A 14515-nucleotide genomic window follows, 5' to 3' on the forward strand; every position below is an offset into this window, starting at 1 on the left:
AAGGCCACTTGTTAACAACCACAGCATAAGCCTCAATGCTTTTATACTGGTATGAGACAAGGTGAATGCACTGAGGAAATACAGCATGAGCACCAAGGACTAAAGGCAGTAGACTAAGGATGACCAAAGCTCAGAAGTCAGCGTGGTTATATGAGCAGATGGTACTGTAAAATATTTCCACTTCCTGCTGAAAATATCTTGTTCACCTGAAGAAACATGTTATTGGTTTGCAGGGAGCTGCTAACAGATCTGAGCACAGCACCTTTATGGAGAAGGCTTATAGTGCTCATATCTTCATTCGCATTTCAAAAATATTCTTCTTGGACACAGGGATAACCATGTGGTGCTCATATAAAATACCAGAGCTCTAGGAGAAAGCAATGTTACCTCCTCAAAGGCTAATTTAGAGTGATAGTGGTAGCACTGCGACAAAATCCCATCTCAGTCCAATTTCTGTGTTCCGTGGATGTCCCCTACTGCAGTGACAATTTGACCTTCTCTATTTGTTTAATGAAGAATATACAAGCCAACATAGATAACTGATAGCTCAGCACAAAAGATACATCCCAAAAATTCCACAAGGACCAAATGTGGCAATGGTGAATCACAGGCTGAGCTTCTCTGAGCCTCAGAAGTTCAGCAAAAATTCCTCTGAGCCTTCAAGCAACCAGTCAAATACCTAATTAGGAATGGGCCAGTGCCAATTGACATAATTTACCTTATCAGCAGATGGGGTTATTCCCACATGTAGTCGCTAATAGCCCACAATTATTGCCTAGAGATATTTAATGGAGTGGAGAAAAGGTTAAAGGGGCCAGTTGGATATAAGGCTTTTAATAGTAGGCTGTCCCTCTTACCTGTCTTTCCCAATGGGGCTTTAATTTACATCACTATATAGGCCATGGTTTCCTTTGGTTTTTTTGTTTGTTTTTTGTTTTAATCATATCTTAATACTCAAGTGAAGAGAATTTCCGAGAAAGAATTAGCAAGAGAAAGGTTTAAGCCAGGACTCCTGGCTGTGAACATGATTCGTCTGGAAGATACAGACATCTTCAGATTTCTTAGAAAGTGTAATTTGACAGGTAGTAATTTTGGTAGAAATACTGTGTGACTAGGCTGGATGAAGCCAGGCTGGATGGAGCTCTGAGCAACATGGTCTAGTGGAAGGTGTCTCTGCCCATGGCAGATCATTTGGAACACAATGATCTTTAAGGTCACTTCCAACCCAAACCATTCTATGATTCTATGACTAGTAGTGGGTGTCTTGACAGAGATGATCTCCTGTGACATAGCCCCTTGGCTTCCAGAGGTTAGCCTATATGCAGTACATGGACTAGCTCTGAGCTTCTGCTCCAGGCTTGTTGAATTTTGCAGAGGCTGGTGTTTTTGAGACAAGGGCTTATGCTCATGGTGCAGAGGGATGCCAAGTCAAAGATCATCAAGAAAATCTGGCACTCCTCTCTCTTTGTGCCCTTTTTTTTTTTAAGACCACAAAACACAAATTGTTCTCAGACATCTTGTTTGGTGGTCTTCATGAGGGTGGTGTGAGGAAATCACAGCTGAACAGCAGCTGGCAATGATGCCACTACTAGATTTTACAACAAAGTCTAGTGGATAGCTTTAATGTGAGTGGCTGGTATGATCTGGGGAAGGCAGACCACACTGAGTTACACTCCCTCCGGTGACTGAGGCTAGAAACCACTAGAACTGTGCAGAGTTTCAGATGGACAGGAAGCACATAGTTTGAAGTCACAGCAGAAAAACCAGCTAACACAAGCAGGACACCTCATGGCTGTAACAGAGTGAATGCATCTGGGAAGGAACAGGCACTAAGAGCCCTTTGGCTTTTTGGGGATAGCTGGACTGGCAGGGAAATGCTAAGTGTTCACTCCTTTGCCTTGTGCAAAGGGGGCATCTAGGGGCCAATCTGTAGAACTACTGGCCTCCATGTGTACCTGCAACTACAGGGAATGCACAACTTTCTTCCCAAATTGCTGTCTTGGCCTCTTGCCAGGAGACTGGAGGTTATCTGTGATGGACCTAGAGGAAAATGAAAGCATTCACACCTGTACCATTGGTGACAGGCTTCTGCATTTCCCAATATGCAGATCATCTGAGCATCCCACTATAGAGATGAGCAGAAACACACTTACCTTGAGCAACCCATGCCAATGCTACGTGCAATAGAGTGCCTAAGAGCTAGAGCAGACAGGACAAAAAGAGACAATTCATATTGTCCTGTTTGATCTAGGATTGAGCAGCTTACAGCAAAATCAGAGACTACTTTGAAAAATTTTCTGAGCATTTAGTTCCTTCTAAGTCACAGTCCTAACCATGGAGCTACACTACTCATTGTGCTGAATATGTTCAACAGTCAATTTTGTTCCTGGTCAGAAAACTGTCAGTTCAGTGCAATAGTGCAAGAAAGCAAACATTCATAAAGTAAAGCTTTTCTCCGCTGACCAGCTTGTTTCAGTCCCTACTGTGCATGGCATTGACTGCTCTGTTGTATTTCATTCCACAGCTCTTGCTCAGAAAGGGATGACTGGTACAACTGCATCAGCAGACACATCCCAGATGACTACAAAGCTCACAACACTTCGACTTTCCACAGCAGTGTGGAGGTAAAAGGAGGCCAAGTCTTTCAATGCTTGAAAAGGGAAGGAGGGAGAGAAAGAGAGAGAGGAAGGAAGGAGGGTTATAAAATTCAGAATTCCTAGTAGCCAGATGTTCTATTTTCTTTTAAACCAGTATGCCAAGCTTGAACAGTGAAACTCATCACAGCTCATGGGCCACCTCTGAAATGTTAATCACACTCTATACTCTGTGGCCTTTGCTTAGTTCTTCTGAAGGAAGATTATTTTGTCCTGAAGGACAAACCAGTAACTATTTTTGATTAATTAAAAATAGCTACAAACTTTATAGATGTAAAAAACCCAAAATTACCCATTAGTTACACTAATATCATACACAGAATAAAGTAACTGCCAGTGCAAACCCCACTAGCAATTTTGCAATTGTACCAGCACAATTATGTATATTATTACCTCACTATTTTCAGTTGTACTACGCTCAGTTAAGAAGGCCAAGAATGCATCTGATAAAAAGTAAAAATGCTATTTGAGCTTGTGTAGAACCTCAGTTTTACTAAATAAGAAAGAGTGCTAGTGAGGCCACATCTGGAGTGCTGTGCCCAGTGCTGGGCTCCTCAGTATGACACATGGAAATGCTGAAAAGCCCAACAAAGGGCAACAAAAATGATGATAAGGGACTGGAGCATCTCTCCCATGAGGAAAGGCTGAGAATGCTGGAACTGTTCAACCTGGAGAAGGCTCAGGGAGGATCTCCTCTATGTGTACAAGTACCTGGAGGGTACAAAGAAGACAGAGCCAGGCTCTTCTCAGGGCTGCCCAGTGACAGGACCAGAGGCAGTGGCCACAAACTGAAACACAGGAGGTTCCCTCAAACAGCAGCAAACACTTTTTCACTCTGAGGGTGACCAAGCACTGGCACAGGTTGCCCAGGGAGGTTGTGGAGTCTCCATCCTTGGAAATGTTCAAAGGACACCTGGACACAGTCCTTGCCAACAGGTGCTACATAGCAGTAGCACCTGAGCAGAGTGGGTGGACCACATGACCTTCAGAGATCCCTTCCAACCTCAACCAGTTTGTGATTAAACTTGAAATGTTTTAAGACCTCAGAAAGTAAAAAATTAATTCAAAACCAAAACAGGATTTTTTTTCTGGCCTGTATCTAATCTACTTTCAAATATTTAACAAGAAAAAGATAGAAATTAGTCAGTACAGCAATCTAAACCAAATCCTTTTTCAACAAATGAAAAAATAATTTCTTTTCCAGCTCTGCTTCTGATGTAAACCTGAATGTGCACATGAGGAAAATTTGGAGGAATTTCATTTGTCTGTCTTTAGATCCTATTTGTCTGCAGAAGTCTAATTTCCACATAGGAAACCTTCCTAACAAACAGTCCTTCAAAAGCACAAGAGTTTGTGCTATTTGTGCCAAATGCTGAGCTGCTGTGAACTGACAGTGGAGGGCCCCTAATACTTTGGTGCTGAACCTGAAGTAACATAGCTTTTCAGCACAGTTTATTAGATTGGGTTCAGTTCCACGTGGACCATGGCTCCCTGGGCTTGAGCAAAGGCACCTGAACAATACTGCGATGCAGTGCATTCCAAGAACTGGGAAAAGTGAATGCATTTTTCTAAAGCTCCTTACATATATTCAGATCAGCCATGGAAAGCATGGATCAGATTTGGAGTAGGAGTAGGGCAGGGTAAATTCATCTTTGGTTTTCGTGTTTTCTTTACTCTCTGTTGCATCATCACAGAACTATCCCGAGGTGTAATGACATAAAAAGCTCAGGTACTTTTTTGATTGAAAGCTGTAGAACTTTTTATGGATATTATTTCAAAAGTTTCTTACAAAAAGATGGGTTTAACTCATGTTCTTACCTGTAATTTTCATATGCAGATAATCAGATACTTGTCTGGCATGGAAGACTGTCAGGATCTCACCAAAAATAGATTTGCATGGATTTTTACTTGTTGTGACTCTGGCTTTAAGAGCACCATGTACTAATCTTTCAGTGCTGAAGCAGTTGTATGTCACTTAAAAGTGCATTAAGAATGAGGAAATTTGGGGATCTTAACAGGAGAAGGTAGATTGAAATGAGATGAGAATTGTATGGGATGGAACAGGGCTGACTGAGCGCACTTTGAAAGTGCGGATGCTTTTTCATTTATTCTTGTTTGATTTTAAGCTAAGGGAAAGGCTTGGAATACCCTTGGGTGAGAGGCCTCCTACTTTGGTACCTGTGTCCCATGTCATGATGTGCATGAACTGTGGCTGTGACTTTACGCTCACTTTGAGGCGACATCACTGCCATGCCTGTGGGAAGGTAAGAGCTGTACAAGCTTCTAGGGGGGCTTTATTCGCACCTCTGGGCTGCTGGCTGCTACTGCTGTAACTTCTGCAAATTTGTAGCAACATCCAAGACCTGAATTTGACTTCTCACAGAACCTGTGAGTGCTTTGCTAAATTAGGTAATTAGGTTCCTAATGTCGCTAGAAGAAACAACAGTAACCTTGCCTTAAGGGGTAAAAGGAGTTCCTGAAGGCGGGTTAAAGCCTGACAAGATAATTATTGCTGGGTGCAGCCATTATATCTGATATATAGCTAGCTCTGAGACAAGAAGCAATGCACTAAAAATACAGGCTCTCTTCTGGACCAGAGCAGTAACACATGTACTCCGTGACCTGTCTCTAATAACATCTGGTAAAATTATCTTCCAAGAAAAGTGAAGAAATTTGGCAGTAGAGCATGGTTTGGTCAGTGACCAAAGGAAAAGTTTCCTCTTTGCTCCATTGAAGAGCTGTTGCCTTTTGCCCTAAAGCTAAGGGGATCTATAAGTTTTTTTGGTTTTGTCCCTTTATTCCTGACTCTAGAGAATCGCTTATATACATAAACCTGCAGTCATGTTTTAAACCATGGCTGTCTTTTAACCTGATTTTTAAAAAAATTTTAATAAAACTACCAGTGATTTTTGCTAGTATAAAAACCCCCCATTTACTTAATCTTTTTTCTAATTCCACAGAGAAAATCAGTCACACAGGGATTGCAGGAACATGCAAGCTTGCTTAAAAAAACAATGTTCATAGCAAAGCTATGAAAACAGAAGTAATTTTAAAGGTGTCATTCTACAATTCACTACTAGGGAAGGTGTAAATTCCTGAGGAGAAGGACACAGCAATGGTGTACAACTAAATACAGTGTTCAATTCTGCTTGGCTCACAACAGTGTAAGCCTACAGCAATCATATTTCAGTCAGCAGACTTTCCCTGGCTGCCAGTTTTAGGAGAGAACCATGTCTGGTCCACTATCCATCTTCCTCTCCCAGCAAGCTGAGGGGATTTGTTTTGTATGTGCATATCTATAAATATAAATTATATTTACATGCATCTCTTCTTGATGGAACAGATTGTATGTCGAAATTGTTCAAGAAACAAGTACCCTATGAAGTACCTTAAAGATCAAGCAGCCAAAGTCTGTGATAGCTGCTACGTGGAACTTAATAAAAGAGGTAGGATTTTTTCATTCTTGGCAAAACTGACAAATTGATTTCCTTCCTATATGATGAGGAGGCTTTAGGACCTGCCTACTATGTTGTATTTTGTTAAATATGCCTCAAGCTTGAGGCATGTGTATTGAGGTTCCAGGAGAGCCAGGCTTTAATGGCAGCTGAAACTGTTTAGCAAGCCATAAAATCAAGTTTAGCAAACTGTTTTTTCAAATGGAAAGAGGGCAAATTTAGGTTAGATATACAAAAGAAATTCTTCCCTGTGAGGGTGGGGAGGCCCTGGCACAGATTGCCCAGAGAAGCTGTGGCTGCCCCATCCCTGGCAGTGTTCAAGACCAGGCTGGACAAGGCTTGGAGCAACTCGGAATAGTGGAAGGTGTCCCTGCCCATGGCAGGGGCTGGAATGAGATGAGCTTTAAGGTCCATTCCAACCCAAATCTTCTATGATTCTAAGCCAGGTTCTCTGAGGGCTTCCCTGACCATTTTAATAAACCAGAATAATGGTAAAAACTATGTCCTATGAGGAGCAACTGAGAACTCTGGAGATAAGGAGGCTGAGGGGTGATACTGCTCTCTGCAGCTTCCTGAGGAGGGGTCGTGGAGACAGTGATGCTGATCTCTTTTCCGTGTGACGCAGTGACAAGACACATGAGAATGGTTCAAAGCTTCATCAGGGGAGGTTCTGACTTGACATGAGGAAACCTTTCTTTTCCCAGACGGTGGCCAAACATTGGAACAGGCTTTCTAGAGAGGTGGTCAATGCCCTATGCTTCTCAGTGTTTAAAGGACATTTGGACAATGCTCTTAATAACACGATTTGACTTTTGAGCAGCCTTGAATTGGTCAGGCAGTTGAACTAGATGATTGTTGTAGGCTCCTTCTAACTGAACTGTTTTTTTCTGTCATTTCTAATTAATTATCCATTAAAGTAAAACAATGGCTTTGTGGTTCTTCATCCATGTTGTAGCTTTTACAAAAAGAAATGCCGGGGTAAAGTGCAGAGTCACTAAGAGCTTTTCTACATAGGGAGTTAATCTGGTAACAGATGAAAGCATAAATTCAAAGCAGAAGAGCTACTGCCTATCTAGAACTGTATTATTATCCTAATATGTAAGTCTCTTTTCTGATTTAAATACACATTCAAATCAAAGACAGAAGGGGGAGAGGGGTTACAAATATATGAACAGAGAGGGAATAGGACATAATTTTCTTGTACAACTACTCATGTAGACAATCTCTAATAAAAAGCATATTATACTGTCAAGAATAAAAAGGTGTGGACAAATGAAGTTTAGTTTTTCCATTCTGACTGAAGAAATTCACACTAGCCAAGCAAACGCATGAACAGGTGCTGTCACAACAGCCAAAAAAAAGCATCTCCAAGCCACTCTGTGTCCAAGAAGTGGTACTTCAGACTTGTGCTAAAACAATGCTATCTTTTACTAAGAGCTTTCAAATAATGTGTGTTGTCAGAAGTGGAATCATGAAGATGTGAACTCAGACAAGTGGAGTTAATGGAGATTTTCAGAGCCAGAAGAACTGTCTCCCATGCAGAATTCAAAGAAAATGGTTCATACAGAAAGAATGTCCCATTAGTGAATCTATCCTGCAAAGATGTTATAGAACATAGAGAAGATGTCAAAGCCATTTGCTTAATGCTCATTTTAAATAACAAGAAAACAAGCTGTGCTGTGCTTTGTCAGCTTTCTTGCAGGCTTCCTTCAAGCACCTGTAGGTTATTAAAAAAGGGTGCTATGGAATCCACTGATCAGACTTAAAGAGGTGATTTGAAAGAAAGGCTAAAATAAAAACTGAGTGTGAAGGAGGCATTACATTTTCCTTAGTCATTTACATTAGTGTATTGTGTCTCTTACACAGCCTGATATGTATCAACTCATCCATTTCCCCCTTCCCTTTCTGAATTTTCTTAATCTTGCAGGGCGGCCACTAAGCATGAGCTTCCCTCCAACTTCATCCAGGTGTTCAAGCAGTGCCTTCTCTGTTTTCCACAATATTCATTATTCATCTTTTAAGAAACAGAAGAAGATCCCTTCAGCTCTCATGGAGGTAGGACCAAGCTGCCTGAGAAAGGCAGGAGACTCGAGGAAACTCTGTGCTCTTACTTCAGCAGCTATGTTTATACTGTAGGCAGTAGGCTCAGCACATGCCTTGGTTTACTTTCATCATGCAATTATTTTTTTGTTTTTCACAGTAGTGTTTAAAATACAAAAATACTCTGAGCTCTGGAGATACCACAGAAGTGTCTTGAGCCCACTGAGAAACCCAGTTAGAGTATGACACTTTAATTTGCTCATCAGCCTGTGAAGTCTTGAAAAAAACTAAACCACCTTCAAGGTACTAGACAGAACAACAGAGCAGATCATAGACACTGACGATCTTACCAGTGTAAACAAAATTCCCACCAATTTCAATAGGGCCATGATTTCTAAAGCTGTATTAGTTTTCTTTCCAGGAACAAGGTGCCAATCATTTTGATGTATTCTAAGTAGCTAAGCTGCCCATTGAACTTGAGCACAGCAAGGTACTTCCATTTCCTGCAGGTATTTATCATTGTATAAAGAAATGAGAGTGCAAACATCTTGCTGAACTCACTGTAGAGTCAAGACACTGGAATCTCTTGAGGTTTGTTTGTGAAACTGCGCCAGAGATACAACCATGTAACACAAACACACAAATTTAATATTGAAAGAGCCAGCAGGCAGAATTTAAACCTCACCAGGGAAAAAGCATCACCTTTCTATCCACATGGAGGCAGCACATGTTTATTAACATGAACTATCTCATAATAGCATTACTCCATGTCCTGGCACATTTCTGTTCTGCTGCAAAACACTGCTATATAGATGCTCAGTTTTCTCTTCTGTCAGTGCTACACAAGCTGGTTTTGAATCTATGCTCTTTGTTTCTAAATCCAGTACTGTTTACTGCTGTAATTAATGATGTACACTGCACTGTGTGTGTGCGTGTGCGTGCATGTGTATAGTTCCAGCTACTCAAAATCTGGATTTTTAAGAACATTAAGCACTTAGATCTCAAAATATTTCTGTGAGAGGGGCAACTCTTCTCAGAAATATTATTACACAAATGAAACCAAGTCATCATTAAGTGATTAATATAAATTAATATAAAACCACAGCAAAGCCCTAAATATACCCATGGCTTGAAAGTGTTCAGCCACAAGACTGTAATTCACTTTTGGAAGCATGCACTTTTAAAATACAAAAATACCCCAGACCTTGGAAAAGGGACAAGTTTGGCTTTTCAGAACACAACTGTAAGCTTACTGACCTGAATAATAACTCAACTGCATATTTCCCATTAGAGTTACTGAGAACAAAATTTAACTATAAATATTCAAACAGTTAAAAAGAACCCTAACACCATGCTTATAATTTTTCTGTATCAATACTTTTAATGGTCTACTTACAGTTTCACCTAGTTGTCTGGTGTGATGCAAGCATGCATATTCAGGAGTGGAAAAGCCTTTGCTGTTACAAATCCTGATTTCTCCTGCCTTGCTCCAGGTGGCAGCCTCAGAAGAGGGAGCTACCATCAGTGGTTACCTCAGCAGATGTAAGGGAGGCAAAAGGCACTGGAAGAAACGCTGGTTTGTTATCAAAGGCAAAGTCCTCTACACCTACATAGCAAATGAGGTACTGTGCAATCTGACTTGAAGTACTTTCTTATCTGAGATCCCTTCTTTACTCCCTACAGGCAGAACCAGGAAATGGGAAAGGTAGAAATGGTAGTTCTCACAACTATCTGCCTTCTGAGACCTGGTCCTAACAGACTGAATCCCCAGGGAGCTCAGCCACAGCCCTAGCTGGACCTTGGCAGCCCTCAGACACTGCCCTTCATTATTTGAACTTCAGATCATTATCTGACTTCTTGCTATTCATGCTATTATAAACTGTCAACCACAGTGAACCTAAATATTTACACCCAAAGACTTCAAGATCCTTCAGCATTCTCTGGTGTACCTTGATAACTGCCAGATATTTTGTAGATAGATAGCACTATGATCCATTTCTGGTGGGGAGGAGAATCTTGTAGTTTTGCAAGTATAAGTAAGACATACTTGTCCTACTAGTACCAACAGGTAAAGAGAGGAGACAGTCTGCAGAAGTCAGTATAATGCCAGCTCTGTTGGTCTGTAAGCTCCTCCTTACAGCCAAGGAGGCCGGGTATCAACTAGATCATTTTTATGTATTTTGTCCTTTCCCAGTCCCTTTTCTTATTTTATAATAGCTGCAATACAAATAAACTCGAAGTAAGTGTAATATAAAGTTTGGTTATAATGGACAGGTTTCATAAGCAAAACCATAAAATTCATTTTGCTGAAAAAAAGGACAATGCAAAAACTTGTAAAAGCAATACTTGGTACTTTAGGCCCTCAGAATACTTTGCAAACATCATGTGATGGTTGCATGAAGCAACGTTATCCCCTTTAAACAGATGAGAAGATTGAGGCACAAAAGGGTTCGTGATTTGACCAGCAGTTCAGACCATTATAATCAAATTCTGTATCCCACACATTTACCTTACCTCACCTAAGCTTAAAAGTGATCATTTCTGGTTGAACAATAGGGAAAAAGCAACAATGCCTAATTACACTTTGCATTCCCAGTCTGCAATGTACGTTGGCAAAGCCAACATACACATATAATCACTGCCTCAATACGGTGATCAAAACTGCAGCTTTCACTAACAGCTAAACTGCAATTCAATTAAGGCTTATTGTTTTCTTTGACTTCTGCAAAGCCATGTCTAGCAAGCAAAATTTGTGGAAGTTTCTTGGGACTAAATTAACAATTAATTGCATTACCAGCTAGGAAATTTCAAACCAGCCTTTAGGAAAGCAAGTGTGCTGTTTGAGAAAGAGCAGATTTCTGAAAAAGTCACTAGTGCTTTGAAAGGAAATGATGAGGCACCAAAAAGACTACTATTTGCACAGAGTAAAAAAAAATTATTGAAAGAAACATAACTGGGAGAGAGTCTCAGGCCTTCCAAACTGCTGCTGGACTGTCCTATACTCTCAATAATCTCTGCTTTGCCTCTTGGACCGTTATGTCAAAGACAGCCATCAGTGTTGTGGCTAATTTGACCTGCATGGCCATGTGGATGATCACGAAGAACTGGATTTTCAGAGGTGGTGTTCAAGTTCAGTACTCAGACTAGGTAAAAATGTGCGGTACAGGCACTGCTCTTGTTTAGGTAAGAGCCACGAGTCCAGCAGAACAGTCACACTACTGCTTTTGCATTTCTGTCACAGCAGGGTTGTATCATTTGGTTTTCAGAAAGAGCCCTCAAACTGTTACAAGACTTCTCTCTAAATTTTGGTTCACTTCTTTGCTATTCAGGACAAAGTGGCTACAGAGAGTTTGCCTTTGCTGGGTTTCACCATTGCCCCAGAAAAAGAGGATGGAAGCACGGATGCAGTTTTTCATCTCTACCACAAGCAGACTCTCTTTTATAGCTTCCGAGCAGAGGATAACAATTCAGCACAAAGGTATGGGGGTTGACTTCCACACTAGCCAGTGCACAGGTCCAAAAGCTTATATAGGGCTTTCCCCTCTCCTTCAGTTCAGAGGAAGCAAGCAACTTTCAGAGTGTTGATTAAGCCAAATTACATGTGACTGGTCTGAGTGACTTAAAAAATCTACCTGGTGCTTTTAATTTCCTTTAGGAAGGAGAATTTGCTCCTCCTATGGGTAAAGAGGAGACTGAGTCTCAAGAGGCACGTCTAGAAGTCTGTCACAGGTGATTACTGTACAGAAGCTTCTCTGATTTATATGTTCAATTTATATGTTCAATCTTAGTTTTCTCATCAACAAATAATTGCTTATTTTTCTCAATTCTAATGCTACTGCTTCCACATAATAAAATAGTCACAAAATTTATATTAAAAATGCCAGCACCTCAAGACACACAGGAAAGGAAATGAGTGTTTATAGGAGGTTTTGTTGCTTTTAAACATACTTCAGTGGTTTCATCTTTCCTATTCTAAGACAGCACTTAACTGTCTTTGAGACTTTACAATAATTTACTGGTTAAGATTGCACTAGAAAGCAGGAGTCCCAGTACTCAGCTCCCTGCTTTAATCACAAAACTGTAGTTCCTCATCAGAGGTAGGATGGAAAATACAGTCTTCTTCAAGCTTTATGTTCTTAAAGTACTTATTTTTCTTAAAATACATATCTTCTAAAAATGTATATAGTTTTATATGTATCGCTTTTTCTTTTCTGCCCTTTCTAGGTGGATTGAAGCCATGGAAGAAGCATCCATATTATAGCAGCTATCACGCAATGAACTTGGAATAAATTCTCAGATTTCTGTACATTTCCAGCAATCTTCTTCTGACTTACAAAACTGAACAGCATATTTCAGGCCCACTGGCCACACACACTGGATTTGAACTGTTTCCAGTTTGCTCTTTTTGCTTCCTTCTTCTTACATCCATGTTGTTGCAAATGAAAACTTCAAAATAGAAAATATTTATGGTGATCTTTATGTATGTGCAACTTCAGCCTGTACTATAAGCTTCTCCTCTGACCTCACAGTAAACTAAGCCTAACATCAAGACCAGAAAATACATGGAAACACTGACTACAGTAAGTAACAGGCTCAGATTTACTTACTCAACAGCACTGCCATATTTCATTGAGTTGGTTTTGATGTCTACGACAACATGAGAAACAATGTAGTATACAACAAATGATCATTTAAAGCACTTTATCATTTTTATTGAACTACAGTTTCCTTTTCTTCATGTTTCTAAGGAGTTCTGTGGCATGATTTATTACCCATCCATTAACAAGTGCCAGCATGAAATTATGCCCCACATTTGCTAACTAGCTTCCACAGAAAAGGAACGAACTACACATTCAATTTACCTGGTCTATCCACACTTCACTGGCTATGATCCAACATAATTACTTACTATCAATTTATAATTTTACACAGAGCACTGTATAATTTATGTTAAAGGGTTTAGTTTCATATCACTGCAGTACTTTGAAATGCACTTCAGTAGCTCTACAGATCCAGGTGTTGAATTATATATATCACTTCTCTCTAAATACTGCATCAGACTCAAACCCAAAGGTTATTTGTAATTTATTATAAACCTACAGACAGTTTTTATTTAACATGTCTACCTAGTAGTGTTAAGATTTTTATCCTCTATTTAAATAGTCTATCTTTATTTTCACAATTCCTGTTGTTTCTGCTGTTCTTGTTATGAAAAATGTCATCAAAAATTGGATGCACATAACTAGCACAGCATTTGAAATATGCTGGGTGCACTGAAATGCACTTGTCTGAACCTGCTCTGCTGGAGTGCTTTGGAACTCCTGTGGCTATACCTGTCTCACATCAGACTGCTGCCGTGCTCTACATCTCCAGGGCTGGATTCTCAGCAGCCAGCTGTGTTTGTGTGACTTCAAAGATGCTGTGCTGCTTTACACCAGCTGAGGATATAGATGTCTGGAGTTTGGGGGGCTGGGTTTTTGTGTTTGGTTTGGGGGGTTATTTTTTGTTGGGGTGGGTTTTCTTTAGTGTTTGGGTTGGGGTTTTCTATAAAGAAGGTTGAGAAGTGGTGTTCTAATCATTGCAATACAATGGTTTTGTGTCCTGTATTTGTCATAATATTTGACTGAGGAATAGAACAGCATCTATGATTAAAATATATCTTTGTATAAAAATACCATGTTCAAGAATTTACTTACATTAAAATATATTGTTGGGCATTTTTATTACTTTCATTTTTCCATTTCTTTAAGAAGCTTAATGGATATCTGAATTTTTGACCCTAAAAAATTGTTTAGAATTGTCTGCATTTTTAAAGGTCTATAATATATACCCAAATCATAAGGTAGTTCAGTTTATCACCTGCAAAAACAAGTTTAAAGAAACAAATACCTACCACTAAATAAAAATATCATTGTTTTGGGGTTTTTTTGATACAACTGAGTCTGACCATTTCATATAGCATATATTATCATGTGCAAACAGAAACCAAGTATAAGAAAAGTAAAACTTTTGATTCTTTAGTTAATGAATGAACCAGTGTTAACTCCTTATGTTAGAACCATGGCCTTGCTACCAATACACTGTAAATGTTTATCCCCCCCTTAAAAACATTTTGCACTTAGAAAAAAATAAGACAACATTGAATACAGAGTAAGATCTCTAACTATAGTCTCAAACAAGAAAAAACTGCACTACAGAATGACAATATTATGAAGATTTAGGTGCTGACATTTGGTGACTGTTGTATGAAGCTTTCAGTTAGAAGCATGAAATGAAGACGTGAAAATATTTTGTTGTAAAAAATAAGATACAGTGCTATTAAACATTGTTTTAAGTAATGTAGAAAAATAAAAGAGCAAAACATAA

General features: G+C 39.6%; 1 protein-coding gene across 1 annotated transcript in view; it reads left to right on the forward strand.

The window, feature by feature from the left end:
- The window catches only part of FGD5 (FYVE, RhoGEF and PH domain containing 5), an 85977-nt gene extending 71462 nt beyond the window's left edge, over positions 1 to 14515 (forward strand). Inside the window, exons 15-21 of the mRNA XM_018068637.2 lie at positions 2525 to 2624; positions 4781 to 4918; positions 5998 to 6100; positions 8037 to 8164; positions 9643 to 9771; positions 11479 to 11627; positions 12374 to 14515. Coding sequence (XP_017924126.2) covers positions 2525 to 2624; positions 4781 to 4918; positions 5998 to 6100; positions 8037 to 8164; positions 9643 to 9771; positions 11479 to 11627; positions 12374 to 12410 — 784 coding nt within the window. The 3' untranslated portion in view covers positions 12411 to 14515. The remainder of the gene's footprint in view (positions 1 to 2524; positions 2625 to 4780; positions 4919 to 5997; positions 6101 to 8036; positions 8165 to 9642; positions 9772 to 11478; positions 11628 to 12373) is intronic.

The sequence above is a fragment of the Manacus vitellinus genome, unplaced genomic scaffold (genome assembly GCF_001715985.3).
Source record: "Manacus vitellinus isolate BGI_N305 unplaced genomic scaffold, ASM171598v3 scaffold_14_pilon, whole genome shotgun sequence".
NCBI lineage: Eukaryota > Metazoa > Chordata > Aves > Passeriformes > Pipridae > Manacus > Manacus vitellinus.